Raw genomic sequence first — 22,538 nt, 5'->3', positions numbered from 1 at the left:
CTGAGCTTTATCACTACTGTTTGGTGGATTATTTAATATGGCAATATTAGAAGTTAAGTAATTTTAAGGAAGATGCTGAGATTAGTAACTTCAGTTTCTTATGCCAGAGGATGATGCTTCATACCTGAAGTGCTGAGCTAATAGTCTGTATCTGCAGCTCGGCAAATAATGCACTATCAGGTCTGCATTAGAAATGGATTTTTATCTCTATCATTCTAGATTTAACACTCTTTTTGCCACATGTAAGCAAATTCAAAAGGAAGAGGAATGAAAGTTTACTAACACAAATAATAAGTTAAATCTGAAAATCCATCTCAACCATCAATAAGGTACTCTACACTCTGCACTATAACACAGCTGTAGAGGTATAAGAAAAAGAACAAAATCTGCAAAAAGACCCAAACTTACCTTCCAAGAATAAAATTAATTACCTTGCAATGTTTTAAGGCCTCCTTATACTCTTTATTTCTTATTGCATCTCTAGCACTCTTTAATGCTGCCTTCACCTCCTTATTTGACATTGTGGCTGCTAAATACAAAGAACATACCATAAGTTCTCGTAAAAAAAGATATTCTGACACACAAAAATGTCTATTGCTTTAAACAGAGAAATACAATCTGCCAAAACACAAACAGCATTAGAAACTGATGAAAAAAATGACATGGCTAAAACTACTCGCATGTAGCGCCAATGCTGGAGTCATTATTACAAACAATTAAATGATACAGAGTAGCTACCCGAGAATTAAACATTTGTTACAGGTTAAGGTACATTGAAGGAGAGGAGAGGTGTTTTAAGAGCCTGTAGTGTGGCCCACCCTGCTCCTCTCCCTTCACGCACACTTCAGGCAGGCTCTGCTTCTGACTACAGCCATGAACCAAATAAGAAAAAGCATTGAAGGACACAGCAAAGAAACATCCACGCTTTTGAACACAATCATGCACTGTTTCGGTGTATGTTGTACACCAAAATGAACTTTAGGAACACCTCAGTCGAAGCTGTGAAACAGCATGAGACTGAGAAACAACAGTGCTGGTGCCAGCACCCAAAAAGATGAAAAAAGCAACCAGCTGAAGAACAGAAAAACTTTTTAGGAGCTGCAAAGCAAAAATAAAGCAATGGTTGAATTAGCCCCATTTTTATCGCTAATTTAGCAATGAAAAGACATAGGATGACAACGAATTTCACAGCTTTCTCTAAGAATCTCTAAGGAATGTGTAGGACTTGCATTCCGCAGCAGCTTCTGGAGATAATTTGTTTCCCAGGAGGGAAGAGATGCATCGGCCACAAACGCACCCCACCGCGGGCACTGTCCAGCATAAGCTGAACAGACACCTACAAACAAAATAACTCTTCGGAGCAAACCCGGGGAGAGGGCCGGCTCCCAGAGCGAGGCCACCCAGCCCGGCCTGCGGGTGGGGTCTGGGGCCGCGGACCCCCTGGGGAGGCAATCCGGGGCCGCAGCCCCCCAGGGTCCCCAGGTCCCTCTGGCGGACCCAGCCAGGCCACCACGGCGCCTCCCGCCCGACCCCCGCCCCGCCGCACCTTCAGCCGCCGCCGCCGCCACCTCAGCCGCCGCCCGGCCGCATGCGCGCTCCGACCGCGGGGCAGTGACGCAGCAAGGCAGCCGCCATGTTCTCTTGGGGCACTGCGGGGATGTAGTTCCCGTCTCCCGAGGCACGCTGGGAACTGCAGGCCGCCGCCCGGGGCACTGTGGGAGTTGTAGGCCGCATGAGCGGATAGAGAGCTGTGGCGGTCAAATCTTACGCTGTGGCCAGGGCCCCGGAATCCGCTTTCGGAGCTGTTGCTCCTTTTGGTTCGGAGCTGAGGGCCACGGCGGGCGGGCGATGCGAGACGGCTGGCCGCTGGGGCGAGCCGGGCTGGCGCTGCTCCTCATGGCCGCTGGGGCTGGAGCGAGGCCGCGGCCCGCCGCTCACGGGGAGCAGTCCCGATCTAACGTGGTGCTGGTGGCCTGCGACTCCTTGGTGAGTGACGGGAGCGTGGAAGGGGCACCCTGACAGGTGAGGGAGGGCAGGGAAATCCTGGGCGGAACTGCCGAGGATACGGCACCGCGGCCGTGTGGGCGCCTCGCCGCGGCCTGCGGCGCGGGCATGCGCAGACGGGAGCGGCGGGGCTTGGCGGGGCCGCCGCGTGCGGGGCGCTCGCGGCCCAGCGCCCTCACCCGCGCCCCGAACCAAAGGCGAGCAGGAGGGCGCGCCGTGCTCGCCTTACAGCAGCGGAAAACTCCGCGCAGGTGGCACCCGCGGGGCCGTGCTCGTCATCCCGGAGGTTTATGTCCAAAAAGGAGACAGAGGAGTCCTTTTGCTTTATTGGAATAAAGGGAGATGCATTCCCCTGGGATCTCTCAGATTTTTGGAGGACGCAGCCTCCTGTTATCCCGATTTCCTGGCTGCATTTCCCTCTCTCTTTCCCCATGGACTGAGGTACTTGAGAGGCACAGACTTCCCAGAAAGCCTGATTCCTGAGATTCCCTCTAATGTAGAACCCTCCTTTTTAATTTTTAATTCTTATACAATTCACAGTTTTTCTCCATTACTTCTTTGATCTTCCAATATCCAATTTCCTTTATCAGCAAATCCACAGGTTGTTTGTAAAGGCAAATCTCTTTTCCCATTCATCAATCAGTGGAATCCATCCCATTGTTTCTTTTATCTCTCAGTGCTAAGCTTATCTCCCAGCATATCTACAGCTTGTTTGTAAAGACAAATGCGACATTCATCTCAGCTTGAAAAACTTAATGGCAAGAAAGGTCGCTAAACCGTGTGGTCCTGCACATTGTAAATCCTAAGAATGTCGAGTCTCCACAATAAATGGGATAGAGAATTCCTTTAATCGCAGTTGAAATTACTGACTGACCGGGCATCAAATACTGGTTTACTGCGGCTCTTAAAAGGTTCAACAACACAATAAACCTGTCAGATGTGTGTCTACAGCAGTTGGCATCTATCGGCTTCATTGCAGTGATTTATTAATACATTTGGTTTAACCCTCAGACAAATAGAAATTTTGCCACTTGAGTAGTAATCCGTGCATGTATCTTCACAGTTTTCTCACTGTGCCCACCCAGCACATTGGAAACGCTTTGATACATGTTTGACTCTGAGGAGTCTTTGTTTCTTTTAACTTATCATGTATCTGAACACTCCTTGTTGTGGAATCAAACATAAGCTCTGTGGTGTTAAGTTCCAGGTGTTTTCACATTCACTTTCACTATTGAGGAAGTTTGGTTCCTATTCTTCTTGGGCTTCCATCCTTGACTGCACAGATAGAAGCAGTTGTCTTCTTTCCTGCTGCCTGTTTTTCTTGGGATGAATTTTTTCTAATATTTGGTATACATGTATCATCTTTTTTCAAACCCTATCTTTAAACACATTTGTTGTGATTTCAAAGATAAAGAAGTGGCTCTTTCTTTATTAATGTATTAGCTCCTTATTGACTTTCATTCATTTGAATCTATTCTCTATTAATTTTATTTTCAGTAAATAATCTCTCTTAATATTCCAAAATAATGCATGCCTTTTTCTCCAAATTTTTAGCTTTTACTAAAAGTTTATTTACCAATAGTTGGAATAACAGTATTTATGGTCCTGAGGGTTAGTAAATGTCCATTTTATATCCAGATGCTAGCAGAAGCTGCAGACAAACCTTAGGTGAATTTTTCTGTCCCCTTCAAGCAGAAAGATTCTTGTAAACTTTATTACAGGGATTAATGAGGTAACCCTTACAAAAAATAAGGGTAAAACTGACAATGTTTGTGGAATTCTAATGTAAACAATTAAGAACAAGGTTTTGAAAAGTGTTGTATTTGCATAGTGCATACAAAGAAGAAGATAGTAAAAGATATATGTTGTGTAAGCTATTTTTCTGAGATTAATTTGAAGGTAGAAATAGATGAACCATTTTGATTATATTCACCAGCAGAGAATAAGAAGGATTGGGTGCTGTTGAAACTAACAGTTTTTTCTAGAGAAAAAGGCTGAAGTCCTGCAGGCTGTTAAAAGGTCGAGTTTTTTATTGCCTGCCTTTGTTGTGGGTCACATTGCCTATGAAGGAATCACACCTATTTTGCCAACTAGGACAGAAGTTTCCTTTTCAGTGATGTTGGATTATCTTTGGCCTGCAGAACAGTGACCTCTTGCTTGAATGAGCTTTGTGCTAGCTAGCTTTGTGCTGCTGTGTCACATCAGGCATTGTGCTATTCCTAGAGTTTCCTGGTGAAATGTGCTAGTAGGCAATTCAGCTCCTAAATTGCTACTTGAAATTAACTGTGTGATGGATGACAGGCTTTGCTTGCAATGCAGCTCAACGAAAGGTGCTTGTTTGTGTTAAAATAATTTTATTTCCTTAGATATTTCAAAACACAGAAATCTTACACACTTATTAGAGGATGGACTTTCAGAAACAGCTGTTAAAACTTCCAGCTTCTCAGCCAATTCAAGATACTTACTACTTTCACTGAATACCCTGTCATCCTTAGAAACAATAAGCATGTTACAGGACACCAAGCATACTGTGGCACAAAGTACATGGAGTTCTTTTGCTGCTGTGTCATTGAATATGATATCACAGTATCTATATGAGGAACTATTGTCTTCCCCTGTTCAAACAAGACTTTGTTGGAGAAACTTAAGAATATGTTGTTGATAAGGCTGCAGAGCGGTTGTGTGCTTTTGTCATGGTTTAGGAATGGTATTCTCCAATTTAGTGTTCCCACTGAAATCACTCCAAACCATGTGCCACTTGCTCACTCCTCTGTCCACTGCTGTTCCTCTGTGGCAGGCTGGAGCAGAGAATTGGAGGCAGAAAGATAAAGGTCGTGGATTGGGGTTAGAGCAATTGACTAAAATCAGCAGAGCTAGACCAGTAACAGCAACAACATTAATTACAAAAGTGTACAAGGGAGGTGAGCAATTCACATTTGAATGGTCACTGCTCCTATGCAGAGCCTTACAGTACCTGACTGCTACCACACTACCCTGGAAGGGAGCTTTTCCCTGTTCATAGAAAATTACATAAGGTGGTACACAATCATCTTAGCCTTGTCCCCTCCTGGCTACCCCAAAAATGAACCCTCTCCTGGGCTGGAACCAGGACAACTGTCTACAGAGCACTTTCAGCCCAAACATTTGTTCAAGTTCCCATTGCATATTACAGCCTTATTTCCAGTTTGTCCTACTGAGTGCTTGTTCAAGATGCCATTTGTAGTAATATACAAAATTAAATGATTGCTCATTTAGCATGTTCTCATCATATGAGCTGGTTTCAGAGGCTGGGATGCTGCAGTTAGCTCTACTGGTGCCAGGTAAAGTGACTCTTTACAGTGATGGGTTATCCAATAGTATTTCTGCCAGAAACCAAATGTCAGGAATTAATTTTTTCTGCAGTTAAAACTGTAGATGCACTGTTGCCTCTCTGTTCACTAAATCGCCAGTCAGACTGGGGCTGTGTTGGGACATCTTATTCAAGCAAGGAAAGGAATAGAAATGACAGATAAAATGCAATGACATGAAATATGGCACTCTGCATGAAACCTGTTTTGATGTGATGGTAATCTTTCACTGTTAAATTACCTATTCAAAATGTTTAATATTTTTAAAGTTACTGATTAAAAACACTGTCTAAACAAATACGGGGAAAATGAAATTAACATTATGAAAGTATCAAAAGGGGTATCCCGTTTTGGGTGGGGTTTCTGTGGGAGAGTAGCCTTCCTTTAGCTTTCTGATCCCTTTTCCAGTCCATAGCTTCAAAGAATTTCACAGAGAAGTTGTATGGATAAACCTTTAAAAAAGATGAAGGATCAATGTTGGTTTCACAGAAATATGTGCTAGCGCACACATCTACATTGGGATTCAGCCTTACTCCATGTTACCCTTCACCATACCTATTTCCATGGAATGTGTCATAGTAGGACCCCACTCCTGAAGAACTGGAGCTTGGTGTATGTGTAGTGATACAGTGGAATTAATTTTACTGTAAAGGAGCCCAGTTATCTTTCCCATTGCGCTTTTTCGAAAGTAATCCATTTTATACTGATCTGAATTAATGCAGCCAATAGTTTGCATTAATGCTGTTTATGTGTTGCTTTTGTTTGATTGCAGGATGGACGCTTGACATTTTTTCCAGGAAATCAGACTGTGAATTTACCTTCCATAAATTTTATGAAAAGACATGGCACTGTCTTTCTCAATGCCTACACCAATTCGCCAATTTGTTGTCCTTCCCGCGCAGGTAGAACCAAGCAAAACATCAGATAAATGCTTGCACATGTCAACTTAAATATGTGATAATGGTGGGAAATTTGAAATTACTTTATGAGATTTATCTTATTTTTCAATAACACCTTTTTTTTCTTTAGTGTGTGTTAGAATTCTTACGGTGTTCTTCCCTTTCATCTATTTCTCTCTTCTCTTTCATATGTTTCCCCTTTTATTTTTTTTTTTTTGTTCTCCTTTTTTCAGTCAAGTGTAAGTTCCCAAATCTTTTTACAAACTCCACTGAAGCTTCAGATTTTTTTTTAAATCTTCAGGATTTATAGAGAAATCATCCATTTGTTCTGCTGCAATGCAGAAACTACAGCACTGAAGCTGTTCTGAGCTACTCTCTCTTCACAGTACAAAGTTAATAAATATCTTTCCTGTATTCAGCAAAAAAATAATAAATAACAACATCTGAATAAAATGGTAGCTGTTGCCACTGTCTTCTAGATACATGATGCATATTCCAGTAGCTTTAATTGAATACTTTGATGTTTTTCTTTACTTGATGTGATTGTTGTTCTGAGTTCAATTTCACAATTGCAGAATTTGCTGGGAGGATAAAAGGAAGTTATATTCCTCAATCAAAGGTTGTATCTTAGAACATTTCTACCTTTTTCAGTTGTTGCAAAGACCCTCTTTAATCTGTAGCTGTGAAAGAGATTCCCCCTTCCTCTCAAAGCGGGCACTGAAAGAAGCAGCAGGCAAAGGCAGCCAAATATACTGTTATATTTTTAATATTCCCTTATTGAATATCAAGTCCCCATTTATTTTTCTCATGGTCACATTTTAAGTGGGTGATGTTACATGAGTAAACAGCCAGCCTTTTTTTCCTTTCCTTGATGCTTGAGTCTTTTGGCCAATTTTTATTGCTAAGAACAATTACTTTATTTTAAATTATTTAATTTTAAGAAATTTGTGAAAATGGCAGGTTAGTACTCCTCTGGGAAAGAAACTGCATAATGAATTAAACAGTTCATGATTTATGAGTAGTCTTATAGGTAGCCATGACCACGGAGCTCATATGTGAGGCTCTGAGCCAGCAGGACACGTTTGGCTTAGCCAGGAGCTTGATACCTGCAAGGAACTGAGGGTGCATCTACTGTGGAGGTGTTGGGGATGATCCCAAAAGAGATGGTGGAAAGAGGGCTTTGGGGTGGGGAAAGGATGAGTACTGCCATGAGGGCTGATGCACTTTGCTTACAGATATTTCTGTTGTGGGAATTACTTAGTTTTGTTTTGGAACTACCTTTAGATTAGCATTGGAAAGAGTGAGTGATTCTTGATAAGCTGCAAAAAAAATAGGAATTCACTAACAAAATCTTCCCTTATAGATCCTTTGCAACTCTTGCCTTGGTTTTCTTTCTTCTTGATATCTTATTTAATATTCTCACTTTGTTTCTGCAACTGGTAGTGAAGTAGATTACCTAAAAAGAATAAAATTAAGGGCATATTGTATTTGTGAAAATACTATATTGTAATTCTGTCCACAGATATACTTAACTTTAAACTCACATTAAATCTAACTGTAGTGAGGGGAACTAGTACTCTGAAACACATGTAAATACAAGATTGTTTCATCAGGATCTGTACTACCATGCCATTTTCTTTCAAAAATCAAGAAGAATATTTTCTGATATAATGAAAACTTGATTTAGTGATTGCATAGCAACTGGAAAGATAGGACCTTCTTCTGCAATTCTGGGGATTATTTGAATTGATTATGAAATGAGATTTGGAAAAGTAATACTTTGTATAACTTGCTCCATTGTATCACAGTTTGGACTTTTGATCTCTGTAATAGTGTGAAGATTAATCCCTTCTCAACAATATAGATGGGGGGTACTAATCACTCATAATTTCTTTTTCCTAGCTATGTGGAGTGGTCTTTTCACTCATTTAACAGAATCTTGGAATAACTTCAAAGGTCTAGATCCAGATTATGTAACATGGATGGATCTCATGGAGAAGCATGGCTACCGTGCACAGAAGTTTGGGAAATTGGACTTTACCTCTGGACATCATTCAGTAAGGTAATCAGGTAGATTTCCTGCTATGAAATGGGCATGCAGTGATCATGCAAGGATCATGTAGTGGTCTGTCAGGTGCTTTCAGTCTCCAGTTGAAATGATAGCAGCTTTAATTTAAACTAAATTGTGTTAGGTACCTAGCAAAGATCTCTCCTACAACTTTATGGAGAAGCAAGCACATCCCTTGCAGCTGTACTTTGGCTTTTACCTGTAGTTGAAAGGTAATAGAGAAAGGTTGGGTTTGCTCAACATATATGGCTATTTTCTACCACTGGTATTGCTCCCTAAGTGAAATTCATAAAATGTTTTTGCCTTGCCTTAAGACTTGCTGACTTTCTGGTTATACTAACAGTGTAGGAAAAGCAGAACAAAACTCCAGACTTGTAATTTTTAATTATTAAGACTACTGTCACAAAACATAAGAGGTTTTGGAGGGGTTTCTTGAAGGCCATAAGTGTTCACAGACTTGTGCTGTTGTGGTAAATTGACCCTGGATATACACCAGAGGCACCATGTCAGAACAAACTGTTCTATGTCTCACCTCCTCCAGTGAGCAGGAAAGAGAATAAAACAATTGCTCCATTGTGAAGATAAAGATTGAGAGAGATCACTCAGGTGTACAGGCAAAATAGACTTAACTTAGGAAAATTAATTTACTTTATTACCAATTAGAAGCCAGAGTAAAGTAATGAGAAGTAAACCCAAATCTTAAAACATTTTCCCCCCATCCTTTCCTTCTACCCAGGCTCAACTTCCAGGTTCTCTACCATGTCTGTCAGCAGCACAGGGGTTTGGGAATGGGGACTGCAGTCAGTTCATCACACATTATCTCTGCCACTCATTCCTCATCAGGGGGAGAAGTCCTTGTCTTCTTCTGCTTCAGTGTGGGGTCCCTCCCCCACTGAAAGGACAGTCCCCCACTAATTTCTCTACATTGAGTCCTTCCCATGGATTGATATTCTTCACAAAGTGCTTCAGCATGGGCTCCTTCTATGAGATGCACTCCTACAGGAGCAGGCTGCTCCAGTGTGGTCACAAGTCCTGCCAGTAAACCTACTCCAGTATAGATTCCTTTCTCTACAGGTCCTGCTGGAAGTCTGCTCCATTGCAGGCTTTCCACAGGATCACAGCCTTCTCTGGCTCTCTGTTTGCTTTGTGTGGGGTACTCCACAGGCTGTAGGTGGATATCTGTTCCATGGACTTCAGGGGGACAGACTTCCTCACCATCTTCTCCATGGGCTGCAGGGGAATCTTCATTCTCTGTTGTTTTTATGAACACACTCTATCTCACTGATTAATAATGATGTCTGTTGTTGAAATAATAATAAAGAGTAGTTTTTCTTTAATATTAAATAGGTTAGAGTTACTTAATGTTTCTTTTTTTGGTTTTGAGGGGATTTTGTTCTTTAAACTTGATCCTAATCTCAGTCTGACTGGATAATCAGACTGGCCTATGGCTGACAGTATTTTTTTTTTCTGTATAAATCAGTATTATGACATTAGGTACAGTTAGACACACACATACACACACACTATCATAATTTCATTTTTATGTTTATGAAATATGCTTTCTCTGTAAACCAGATACCTCTATCTGTTCTAAGTAAATTTTTAAGCCTGTTTACATTGAAAGTGTAAGCCTAAAGAAGAGGTCAAAACAATAAAAAGAATTGTTACAAGTAATTCTGAATAACTTTTCTGGAAATTAAAGTGCACTGGTAAAATTCCATTTGGGCTAAAACTGGTTAGATGCTCTTTAAACAGTAATAATGCTGTGTTTTGATAAAAGCATGGGATCAAACTGAACAATTTTATACTTTCCTTTGGAATTTTGTTGGTTATATTAAAATTGCCATGAACAAGATGAAGATTAGTCAAGGTCTTCAATAGTCTGCCTCTTACCAATGCCAACCGTCATTCACTCTAGCAAAGAAACCAAGACATTTGCAGATCAGATTTTCTAGTGTATTAGAGAGATAATATTAGAAAATCTGTTCCAAAGTATTTTATCATTAAAATGTTGCCATTTTTCCCTCCTTCCTTTCTTTACACCCTTTTCTGTTATTAGTTTGGTAGCATTTGTACACAAGAGAACCAATTCTTACAGATTTTTGTCTAAGGTGTGTTTAATTAATAGGAGGTAATCATATTAATTATTAATCCTAACAATCCACACTCAGAATGTGGTTTCTCAAGGCAGCTTCACCAAGCAAGGCACTAGATTCTTTCAAATAAAAATCTCAGGCCCAGTTTACAAATAAATAGTGTGTGAATCTGTGCCAAAATGTGGAGAAGGGTCCTCAAGATGGAGTGCTATTATTTTGTAGATGTAAGAAGAGCCATTCTGATGTAAATGGATAATAAATAAGAAAGATTCAAAGGCAGAGACAGAAAGACTGAAGATCTGAGATGCACAATTGTTATTGTTCAATTGAATAACAATTCTCCTTTATGCAGGAATTGGAAATAGATTGCAGCTGAAACTATAGGGGAAGTTCTTCAGGAATTCATGATGCTTTTTGCTTGGAGAAAAAGTGAAGAGAACATTCTCTCCTGTGCATGTGACTTGTGTATGTATTTTCAGTAACCGTGTGGAAGCTTGGACTAGGGATGTTAACTTCCTGCTCCGACAAGAAGGAAGACCCATGGTGAAACTTACAGGTCATAGGAAGCAGCGTAGAGTGATGGAAACAGATTGGAGGAATACTGATAAAGCAGTAAATTGGATAAAGGAAGAAGCAGTTAACTTTACTCAACCATTTATTCTATACTTGGGACTAAATTTACCACATCCATATCCATCACCCTATGCGGGAGAAAATTTTGGATCCTCTACATTTTTAACATCTCCCTATTGGCTTGAAAAGGTATGTGAATATAAAATTTAAATATAAATTTATTAAGAACTGCTATTACAAACAGTATTTTATTCCTGATTTTTTTAAGATAGACCCCATTCTGATATTTCATTACACAGTAGTGTAGTGAAGGTAGTGTAGAGAACTTGAATGAGATGTTTGATTTCTGATGAAAGGCTAAGCCAATAGAAGCAACAAATTTGTCTCTCTTGTAGGAAAATGTTTGTTAGCAGTAGCAATTGAATCAGTAAGGAAGTATGGAGTTCAGTGGCTAGAAACACATTAAGAAAAATTATAGCTGTAAATTAGTTTAGGTAATGATCTGAAGTTGATTGTTATGAATATTCTGTGTTTTACTTGTTAGAAATTATGTTACATGTAATGATTTTGCTTGAGTTTTACAGTGAAAGATTGACTTTTTCTGCAGTATGGACCTAGAACATAAAGAAACATAAGACACTGTAGCTTTTTAGAGTTGGTTGTTTCCCAACTCCGGGGCCTGCAGCCCTGAGTCCAGGTACTTCTGAACCCTGGGTGCAGAGCCCTCAGCTACTCACCAGCGAAGAACAAAGGCTTGAGATCGTGCTGCAAAGTTCCAAGGATAACTTTATTGTCCTCGAAGGGAGATGCTGGCAATGGTCTAATTATATCAGATAACATAACACTTTATATAGGTTTCCAGAGGATTGAGTTTCTAAAACTTTCAGTTTCAGTAAAAACTACAACTTACAAACTAACCAATTATCTTAAAACTCTAAGTGAGAAAAGAACCAATTAACTTGTAACTTTAAGAGCCAATAGAAATCCTAAGAGATTACGTGGTTTTCAGTAGGGGAGGGGTGGCTACGTTTGAAGGAGTTTCTTTGTTTAATGGGATGGCATCCCAGGGGTATGCTTTAGGGAGTGTAACATCTTCTACAAGACACAACAGAAGTTTTCCTTTCTGTTAACTTATTTTGTGTTACAGTAGATTTTCAAGTGCAAGAAAGTGTCCTTATGTCTGTATGTGTAAAGCTAAGGAATAGCACTCCGATCCAAAGAAGAAATATTTTTTCTCTGTCTTGTATAGTTCCCAGTTGCCATTATCTACCATAAAATATAAATATGTTACAATAGATTTAATAACAGAAAGTCATTAATATTTTCTGCAGCTGCAGGACTAGAATTAGGCTGATAAGACATTATGCTTCAAAAAACTCCTGTATATGCAGTTGATATAAATTGTGGCCTTTTCCATGAGAAAACTGCTATAACACTTTACCTAGGTATACCATACCAAAATTACAAACACTTAAAAAAGTGAGTTTACAAATGAAGGTTGAGAGATGTGAATGTTTTCCTGTTAGTGAGGGTTATGGGTTCTTGTGGAAATGGTGAGAAGTTTGTGGGGAGAGGAAGAGCTTGGGGAAAAAAACTTTCTTTTACAAAAAGCAGGATCTAGCTTATTAAGGAAAAGTTGCTGGGTGCTAATTGCTAGGTTAGCTGTGTCTTGGGAGGCATAGCTACTTTTTTTTGAGTCAGTTATAACATCTTTGATGAATTTTATCCAGTCAGAGTACCTTAACTGCAGAGTTTGCTGGGGCCCTTCCCATCACTATGTGTACATCATTGTGTGGGCCACGTGCTACAATTTATTGAGCATTGGCTGGTTCTTCTGCAATGTAGTTCTTTTTTGGTCATGGAAGAAGCTGTCTTTTAAATCACAGCGGTAATCTTATGAGGAAGTTTGATCACATAGATGAGGAACTGAATTAAATGTCCTGTTTATTTGGGCTGTAATACAGAACAGAGGATCAACGTGGTATGTTTGTGAAACCCTGTGTTGTTAAGCTCTGTATTTTGTACAAGCTGTCATTTCTTCAGGGTATGTGGTGTCTTTCCTAGTTATGGGTTACGTGTCTTGGTTTAAGATGATTCACAGAGGTAGACACTCTAAAAGTGAGTTCTTCCCCTTAGTTTCAAACAATCCCTTTCCACCAATAAGGAACCAATACTAAGAGATGTAAGTGAAACACTAACAGTTTACTAACAAGTGAAACAACAACATGCAAAAAAATAGCAGTGACTAATCATTGGACACAAACTTGCTGAATCTCAGGAGCTCCACGGGAGCAAAGAGACCCCAAACTGGTGTCAGACTCTTTCCAAGCTGGCACCTGCAGGTGACCATGCACTCCAGGAAACAAAGGGAACGGGTGACAGCAAACTGCTAGGAAGGCTGGAGTTACCAGGGTCTAGTGGCAGATGGCAATGCCGCACACGTGGGGTCAGAACCGCTGCTCGCTGCTTCACCCACCGGACTCTGCCTTCTGATCTGCTGGAGAAGGGAGCAGGGGAAACTGCGGGGATACAAGGTGTCCCGGCCCACGGGGGCCTGATCAGGCTTCACTGCCTGTAGAGTTTGCAGAGATCGCTGCAAATACGGTTTCTGTTTGCTAAATGCAGTTTTCCCGAGTTGCTGCAGGTGCAGGTCTAGAAACCAGCCCTTGTCAACTCTGTGGAGTGGAGTCTCCTCCTTCTGCAGAAGAGGAAATCAGCTTGGGTTTCTTGACTTTTTAAAGGAACTGGCACCTCCTGACTGCCCTGCAGTTCTGGTTCCAGCCATACTTTGGGTCGTAAAGACACAATAACAATCATAATGCACAGGCAGATATGGAATACAGTAACATTTTGGGTTACCCGGGACATTATGATGGACAGAAAAAGGGATTGTGGCTTTGTGAATACTTAAAACTGGGCTGAAGTCCTGTAGAAAAGAATAATAGATGGAGAGGGACACTTCTTTGCTCTGTTATCTTAAGCAGCTAATAAATGTGATTTTCAAAGTCCAAAATGTAAGTTTATGTAGTCAAGGACCTTGAGCAATAAGAAAATGACTGCAAACAGCATTATTTTATCTTCATTATTTTTTCTAGTAGTGTGTTTTCTATAGGTCCTAAGGAAACTTTCATTTTGGTGTGTCTGTTTAACTGTTACAAAGGTTTTACTTCTGTGGGCACTTGAACTCCTGCAGATTTATCAACTTGTTTAGCTGTTGGGCTTTTCCTCCAAGTGATAAGTGAAAGTATATGAGGAAATTGCCTCAAGTTCCCTTTTATTTAAGGGAATATTTACAAGTTTGACAGCCAAGCCTAAATGTGTATGTCAAATTTCAAGACTCTGAAGCTAGTACTGAAGCAGACAATATATGTGACTATGCCTAGTTTGAATATACAAATAGACTGTCTTTTTAGTTTCATACTGATTTTACAGTTCTTTATAATGAATTGACATATGTAGAAACATGTAGAAAATATTAGAAAATTGGATTAATGTATTCAGTTCTTTTTATCAAGGTGCCAACACTTGTCATCACTGTCCTGAAGGCTTTCCCACACTACATGATTTTCTATGTTGTTCTCTAGTCCCACATAACACCCAGTCTTTTACATCCCTAGGTTTATATTTACTCTACAGTTATGAAGACTCCATGTCTTCTGTATCTACTCTAGAAGATGTTCTGTGATATCTCTCTTAAAAATATACAGCAGTTGGTAAAGCACGTATTTGTGGCCCTATTTTCTATTTGATTTTCATAGGTTTTTGAAAAGCAATTAACCTGTGGAAGCTGTGGGGAAATATGGAGAAGGTAGCTGCATAGCATAACAAATAAGCAGCTAGTGTTTCCTGGGTCACAAATTGAAAACTGTGAATTTATGCTGTAATTTTTAATATTAAATCTGTGTTTAAAAAACTTTTTTTATTCAGTTGCTAAAGTAATGTTAATTTCCTCTTATTTTTTAGGTAAATTATGAAGCTATTAAAATACCCAAGTGGTCTTCTCTTTCAGAGATGCATCCAGTAGACTATTACTCATCATACACCAAGAATTGCACAGGACAGTTTTCAAAAGAAGAAGTGAGAAATATTAGAGCATTTTATTATGCTATGTGTGCAGAGACAGATGCCATGCTGGGTAGGTAATGTCTTATTACACATGGGTTTTTTTTTTAAAGAAGATGCAGATAGGGCTGATGTTTGGGGGGAAAAGATAGAAAACAAAACACCAAAGTTCACATCTGGGAATAAACTGTGGAAGTTACTTATTCAGTCTGTATGATAAATGACAGGATAGCCCTTTAGGTGAATTGAGAGCACTCTAAAAAGTAATCACAGCCAGCAGTCAGAAGCTCTGTAGAAAAACAGTGACTGCAGCAAAATATTGCATGACCCATTGCACCAGTTTAAAACCCAATGGGAAAATTACCCCACACAAGCTGCCCATCTTCCCCCATCCTCTTTTGACAACACAGGAAATACTAGGAGAGACCACAAGTGGGAACAACAATTTTACTGAAAAACTTGCAAAAAAGCAACAATATCCATAAAAGAGGACACAGAGGGAGAGTGCTCTACCCCAAGAAGGGTCTTAACAACAACAACAAAAAAAAAAAGGCAAAAACACTCCCCAAAGAGAGTACCCAGTGTGTTTTTCCCAGACAAAGGCAAGATGTCACCTGTCATCCCCATTCCCTCCATACTGGACCATGCAGCTCAGGAAAACAAAAGCAGTGAGGCAAAAAAGTTTCTGCAGTTTATTGTCCTTCCCCCAGCCTAGAACAAATGGAAAACAGAGACAAAACAAAGCCTGGAAGCTAACTAATCCAAAGAAAGGGTCCTGCTGCTGAAAGTGCTGGCCCTGTCAGTATCAAGGGTGGCAGAAGCAGCAGGAGCACTGATGATGGCAGTAGCTTGTGGAATCTTCCCGCTGCTCCAGCAATAGTTACAGCTGGTCAGGGTTTCAGAAACAGTTATGGCCTCCTGTGACTTCAGCAACAGCTAAGGGAACAGTTCACACCTTTCCACCACCAAGGCAAGACTGAATCAGCTTCAATATACCTTGGTGTTTCCTGCTGAACATTGTGCCCTCTCCATGACATAGGCAGTATGTCATTAAATAGTGCTGGAAACTCCACTCCTCTTTTCCTCTTTATCCAGGACACCTATGTACAAGAGGAACTAAATATCTTTGATTAAATGCTAACTGAAGTAATGGAAATGTTATTGTGAAGGGAATAGACTGTAAAAGCTGAGCTGGAAGAACAGATACATTTTAGGGTGTAAGTATTTTTCCTTAGAGACTGATTTCCAGTGTGTAGAATGGATAACAGCTTTTACTCATCAGCTGAACAATAAGGTTACATTTGGAATGTCCCATAGAAGCATATTATTGAAAGTTTTGAAGAAGTAATTAGTTGTACATTTAGAATTCTTTAGAGTTTGCAGTAACATCTACAGATATAAAATTTGCTATGCAAGTTGGTTATAATTTACAGCATTTAATTTTTTGATTTGAAAAGTGACCATGAATAAGTGAGATTTTTTTTGCATGCTGATGTGAAATTAATGATTAAATAAGCTTATCTTTTAGGCATATGTCCTAAACCAATAAAGCATATTAGATTGGTAAAGTGAATTAAAAGACACAGGACTGCTCTTCCTCATTTTATGAATGAAAAGAGTTCAGAAGGAGCCTTACAGCTTTAGGAAATGAAGGGATTGCAAATTAACTCCACTGCACATAATTTTATAACATCTTTTAACGAGTATGTTTAGGCATAAATCATCCTAAAGTTTTAATATTTAAGATGCCTAAGTGCTTTGCTTAAATACCAGCTTCACTGATCTTGGTCCTGTCTTTGTTGCACAGCAATACATAAAAAGGAGGAGTATGTGTTGTGTATTCATTGCACAAATGTATGTGCAACAGGAGAAGAGTTTTCTCCACTGTCTTGGAAGGTTTTTTGAAATTTGCATGCTGCTTTGGAAATACTTGGAAGAAGTATTCTGAATGTATCCTTTTTAGTATCTTTTTGTTGTTGCAGGTGAGATTATTTCAGCTCTGCGAGATACTGGACTTCTTGGAAAAACAATCATTATATTCACTGCAGACCATGGAGAACTTGCTATGGAGCACCGTCAGTTCTATAAAATGAGCATGTATGAGGGAAGTTCCCATGTTCCTCTTTTAGTCATGGGGCCAGGTGTAAGACAACAGCAGCAAATACCAAATGTAGTATCTCTTGTGGATATCTATCCTACTATGCTTGGTGAGTTAAGTAATTTTCAGGTAACAATTTTTTTCTCTGTAACCATTACTGTTCTGCATTTGTATCGTGGGCAGAATGATGTCTCCACTTTCAGGCAATATAGTAACACAGCAGGAGATAATCTATTTGTTGGTCATATACATGGACTTAATAGAAAAAGTAAAAAATTGAGGAAAAAATAAAATAAAGAAATTTATGATCTTCCTTGTTAGTATTACTGTTATCCACTTAATTGCAGTGACTGATTATATATAGGATTATTTGTTACTAAAAAAAGGGAATAAAACCCATTTTAGATATGAAAAATCCTTGCTAGTCTTCAAACCCAGCAGTTTACTATAGAAATTACAGTGTAAGTGCAACTGGAGAGGAGATTAAACCTGAAAGGAGGACAGGTTTATTAACTTAGCAAAGAAATGTCTTTTATGAAGGGTCATGTGGAAGGGGTGTGATGAAAGCTTTGTATATACAAATATATACAATAGGAAATATACAAATGATCTGGGCAAGTATATAAACATATGATAATGGATATCTATTCTTACCTTGAGATATGACAATACTCAATATTGGACAGAGAAATAAAAAGAACTAAACTTAAATTACTTAGATGTAATTCATTTTTAAGAGGGAATTTTTGAACAGTTATCTGTTATGAATCATGCAAGAGACAATTCTGATTGGAATTAAATATCAGCTAAAGTTATCATTTGAGGCTTTATCTGTCATCTTTTAGGCTTCCAATCAGAAAAAAAGTGTTCTTTTCAACCCAGTCTGGAAAGCTTGCTGTCTAGGAGGTGTCAGATGTACACTGCAGTTGCCTGGAGAGCATGAGTGAATGAAACTGTACTTTTAGCCATTTATAGGCTACAGAGTGATCTAGTATTTTCTGTACATGCACTATGTTGATAGCACCTCAAATATCATCTTTATCTCCATCCTGCCAGAGAAGCAAGTGGCCCTGTTCCTCAAGTCCCTACCAGATATGGGTGATAATAAAGGTCACCTTTTATAAAACATTTCTTTATTCACTAATGAAGAATTCTATAGATAAGCTTAGCACCATGGTCATTCAAGAAATAAATGGTTACAACATGTTGGATTATGAAGCTTTTAGGGTCCTTTTGTGCTGTGTTATTCTTTTTCTCCTGCCTGAGGCAGTCAGAGCAGAAGAGAAATGTTTGCAACCATGATTAAGGAATAAATCAGCACCATCCATCAAAGGAGATTATTGTGATCTCTTTTCACAAACTTCTGTGAGAGGTTGAGTCATACATAGGTGATGCATTTGATCAAGCTGGTGGGCAGCTTGCCTTGGGAAATTCCTTAAGGAATTTTTTACTGTGTATTTTGGGATAATAATTAGGAGAGCACATTTTATTATCAACATTCAGACACACTGTTAGGCTTTTTAAATTATGACAACTGCAGGAACATTTTGATTTTATCTCTCTTTTCTTAGATATAGCAAGAATTCCTGTCCCACAGAACCTCAGTGGACATTCTCTTGTACCACTGCTATGTGAAAAAGCTGAGAGTGAAGCATCACCCAGAGGACCTCGGCCCCCGTGGGTGCTGAGCGAGTTCCACGGGTGCAATGTGAATTCCTCTGTGTATATGCTGAGAACTGGCAGGTGGAAATACATCACATACTCAGATGGCTCTTCCGTACAACCCCAACTCTTTGGTATGCTACTTTCATGTTTTGACTGACTCAATTATTTACTTTTTTGCAAATTGAATCCTAACTGACTTTTTGTTTGTTGCAGACCTTACTGCTGATCCAGATGAGCTTACAAATGTTGCCATAAAATTCCCAGTAACTGTACATTCTTTGGACAAAGTACTTCGCTCCATAGTTAACTATCCAAAGGTTTCTTCTTCTGTTCAGGAGTATAACAAACAACAGTTTATCAGTTGGAAAGAAAGTTTGGGTCGCAATTACTCAAGTGTTATTGCAAACCTTAGGTGGCATCAAGACTGGTTAAAGGACCAAAAAAAGTATGAGAATGCAATTGACGAGTGGCTTGGTAAGTAGATACAGACAAGTGGGATTTCATACCAATGAGGATATAAAAACATAATTCATTTGTAATACTATGCTGTATTTCAAGTGTTAGAATTATTTTCTTATATAACCTATTCAAACTGTAACTTCTTTGTATCAGTAAGCCAAGAGCATTTTATATAACTAATCAGCACAACAAAACTGGATTTTTAGATATTACTGTTCTGTAAGTGTATATAGAAAGGGTAATATGCAAATGCTAATTGTGCGTATGAAGTATTTAGCTGATTGCAAAAATGCAGAATATTTTAAGCCTTCAAACTCAATAGAAACTTCCATTTGTAAGGAAAAGCAAAGATTATAACATTTAGTGAAGTACCAGTTACAGTGAAATTTGTTATGTGTATTATAAGTCTAGATTGAAGTCAAATTCTTCCACTTTAGGGAATCTATAGGAGTTAAAATATAATCAAAAAGTTGGTAACCAGTACAGTTCTGAACATAGATGTGGTTTATGCAAGTACTTAACTATGTCAGCATACCTGTGTTACATGTGACTGATTCCACATGTATACAAGGTCAGGCTTGAAAGGTCTTGCTTCTGGATCTGGTACTTTCCACTCCCTGGTGTTTAAAATTCCATAATATGCATAGGCTCCTAATTGAACATATGTGCAAGTGAAGAGGAAACTGATCTGTGGTGGTCATCATAATTTAAAAAAATTACAACCAAAAAACCCCCTCTTGCCAAACCTAGAGTAGAGCAGTTCTCTGAAAAATGATAGTGTGATATGCAGAACACAAAATAAAAACTGCTTGAATGCAGTTAGATTCTGCAAGTAAATGCTTTAATGTCCATCAGTGAGTGGAGAACTGAAACCTAAAATGTACACAGAGGAGACACAATAGAAGCTTGCAGGAAGAATTAACAGAAAAACACTATTTCCCATTTTAACAGTGACCTGAAAAAAGAGTAGTTTTGGAAGAAGGTAAGATTTAGGTAACAACTATTTCACTTAAGGTTAACAGTGCTTAGGTTTGCTAATTCTTGGTCACCATCATTGCTGCTATATTGCAAGTTCAGAATGACATTACACTTCATACATAAATTGTTTTCTGGAAACTGTTCTTAAGTGATCAGTAGTAGCAGTAAGCCAGTAAAAAATAACCATTAAAATGAGACATACTTTCTGATCACTACACACTCATTTCATGAGCAATTTACCATGGAAACTTAAAAATTCTTGAAACCCTGTAGCCATTATAATTCTTATTAAAATGAGTTCAGGTACTATTGAAATTACTTAAAATATATGGGCTGCATAATTAGAGGAAGTATTTATACCCATAATAAAGTTTGTTCAAGAGAAAAAAAAATAAAGAAACACCGTCACTTTCCAGAGGTCTGAACAGAATGTAGTATATTGTCCAAAATGAAGTAAAATAAAATTATGGTGAACTGAATATATTTTTTGTGTGTGCTTTTTAATGACTGAAAGTTTGAAATGTAGGAAAAATTGTATTTTGTCAGTTCTGTGTATAGTGCTTTCTTTGAAGAGATAAGCTTTTAACACTCTTATCTAATGTTAGGTTCACAAAAGTGCCATTTGTGGTACTTTCTGGAATGAAAGAACAAAGAGGGAAAAGCCTTGCAACCATGTCTTGTGTCACAGACTGTCCAGAGAAGCCCAGTGCATAAGGACAGGCTTCTTGAAAATTCAGGAAACCCCAGGAATGTGACAACTCACAGAGGAGAGAGCTTGTTGTTGTTCAGGAGACCATGTAAAATCATTCTTCTGCTGGGCCATGGCTTGTAGTCTGATTGTAATATGGAATATGTATCCTCCAAAAACACAAAGTAGAAAGATGAAAGAAATTTTTAAAACAGAAAGATGCACTTGCTAGTGTGGTATTTAGAAAAGTTTTAGTATCTGTTACTCTTGAGGAATAATTTGAAAGATTTGTGTTTTCCAGGGGATTAGAACTTTATAAATGTTTGTGACAATGGCAGTCAGAGCTAAGAATTGGTTATGATAGGTTAAAAGGATTAGAAAATATTAAAAAAATAATTTGATGCCTTGATTTCAGGAAAAAGTGTAAAGAATGTAGATTAATAGAAGGCATAAAATAATTCAGAAAAGCAGAATGTCCTTTGTGTGCTGTTGTGTTCTCTGTAATTTTTTTTTTTACTGCCTTCATTGGTTTTACCAGTTTTCCATTAGGTCTATTTAGAAATATGACTAGAATTGTTTTCTTGTGCTTTTATTTTCTTAGTCTCCTTGTAGACTCTGAGCAGGGATTTCTAGTTGTAAATGCTGTAAAGGGATACAGGCTCCTAAATTTGTGTCTCCTTGAGTGCTATTTTCAAACTTAACACTTTTGAAAATATTGAATGTGATTTTCTTTTACAGGGGATGTTGATGCTGTTCAGGGCATTCCTTATAGGTGTTGATTTTTGACTGGATGGATTGGGATGGATAGGCACCCTTCCCCAACAAATCTAATTTAAAGCCCTCTTCAGGAGTCTGGCAAGTCACTAAACAAAGATGCTTTTACCCTGCTTTGTCAGATGGGCCCCATTGCTGCCAGGAAACCAGAGCAGGAAACCAGAAAACTCAGCAAAAGGGCTGAGTAACCAAAGTCCTGGCTATGGCACCATGGTCCAAATCATTTGTTGCTCCTGCCAGGTTCATCTGGCCATTTCATAATACTATAATTTCATAACCTGTGAGCCCATAAAGAAAATGCACATTATTACATCTATCATTCTGGTTTCAGATTGTTCAGGTATAGATAAAAATAAGCCTTTGAAATGTGAGGAAATTTGTCAAAGCACATTCTCACAGTTGTGTTATGAGCCGTTAGCAACAAGAATAAATGGTTAATTATTAATTTAAACAAGTTTAGAAAACCAGGATAGCAGTAGCATCTTTCAAATGGATTTTTCACTCTTCTTTTCCTCTTCTCTTTTTTTACATTTTAAAGAGAAAGATGACATTTATTTTTCTGAAGTACCTTGCTGTCAAATGTTGCTTTGCAGATTTTGATGAACAAATGTACTTGTTTCAGATTTTGTGAGTTAATTAATTCCTTTCTCTTACTGAAGGTGCAATGACTAGAAGGTTAAAATTAAAATTGGAAGCAAAAAGCCACTCCATAAAGCATCTTTAACCTTTCAGAGGGAACTATCCTGAGATCCTTAGGCATATGTAACACTGAAAATTCCACTGAGGCATTGAGCTATGAAAATCTGGTATTTTTACACGATTTCATG

At 38.7% G+C, this 22,538-nt stretch overlaps 2 protein-coding genes across 4 annotated transcripts in view; one reads left to right on the top strand and one right to left on the bottom strand.

The window, feature by feature from the left end:
• The window catches only part of SKIC3 (SKI3 subunit of superkiller complex), a 46,493-nt gene extending 44,894 nt beyond the window's left edge, over positions 1 to 1,599 (bottom strand). The window contains exons 1-2 of one of the 2 annotated variants that reach the window (XM_079331349.1): positions 1,547 to 1,599; positions 432 to 529 (exon numbers count right to left, since the gene is read on the bottom strand). In XM_079331349.1, coding sequence (XP_079187475.1) covers positions 432 to 521 — 90 coding nt within the window. In that variant the 5' untranslated portion in view covers positions 522 to 529; positions 1,547 to 1,599. Of the gene's footprint in view, positions 1 to 431; positions 530 to 1,340; positions 1,506 to 1,546 lie in introns of those variants that run through there. The other variant, XM_079331350.1, reaches the window with a different exon arrangement.
• Positions 1,600 to 1,658: 59 nt separating this feature from the next.
• Positions 1,659 to 21,526, top strand: ARSK (arylsulfatase family member K). Of its 2 annotated transcripts, XM_079331360.1 has the most exons (8): positions 1,659 to 1,986; positions 6,124 to 6,253; positions 8,153 to 8,312; positions 10,894 to 11,176; positions 14,951 to 15,122; positions 17,032 to 17,256; positions 18,719 to 18,943; positions 19,026 to 21,526. In XM_079331360.1, exons 1-8 carry the CDS (start codon positions 1,849 to 1,851, stop codon positions 19,292 to 19,294), a joined length of 1,602 nt encoding a protein of 533 aa, XP_079187486.1. In that variant the 5' UTR covers positions 1,659 to 1,848; the 3' UTR covers positions 19,295 to 21,526. The 2 variants fall into 2 exon arrangements, with proteins under 2 accessions (XP_079187486.1, XP_079187487.1); XM_079331361.1 differs by lacking the exon at positions 6,124 to 6,253 and having other exon boundaries at positions 1,862 to 1,986.
• Positions 21,527 to 22,538: the final 1,012 nt, after the last annotated feature.

The sequence above is a fragment of the Erithacus rubecula genome, assembly GCF_903797595.1.
Source record: "Erithacus rubecula genome assembly, contig: SUPER_Z_unloc_3, whole genome shotgun sequence".
Lineage (NCBI taxonomy): Eukaryota > Metazoa > Chordata > Aves > Passeriformes > Muscicapidae > Erithacus > Erithacus rubecula.
This window is presented reverse-complemented; position numbering and strand designations above follow the sequence as displayed.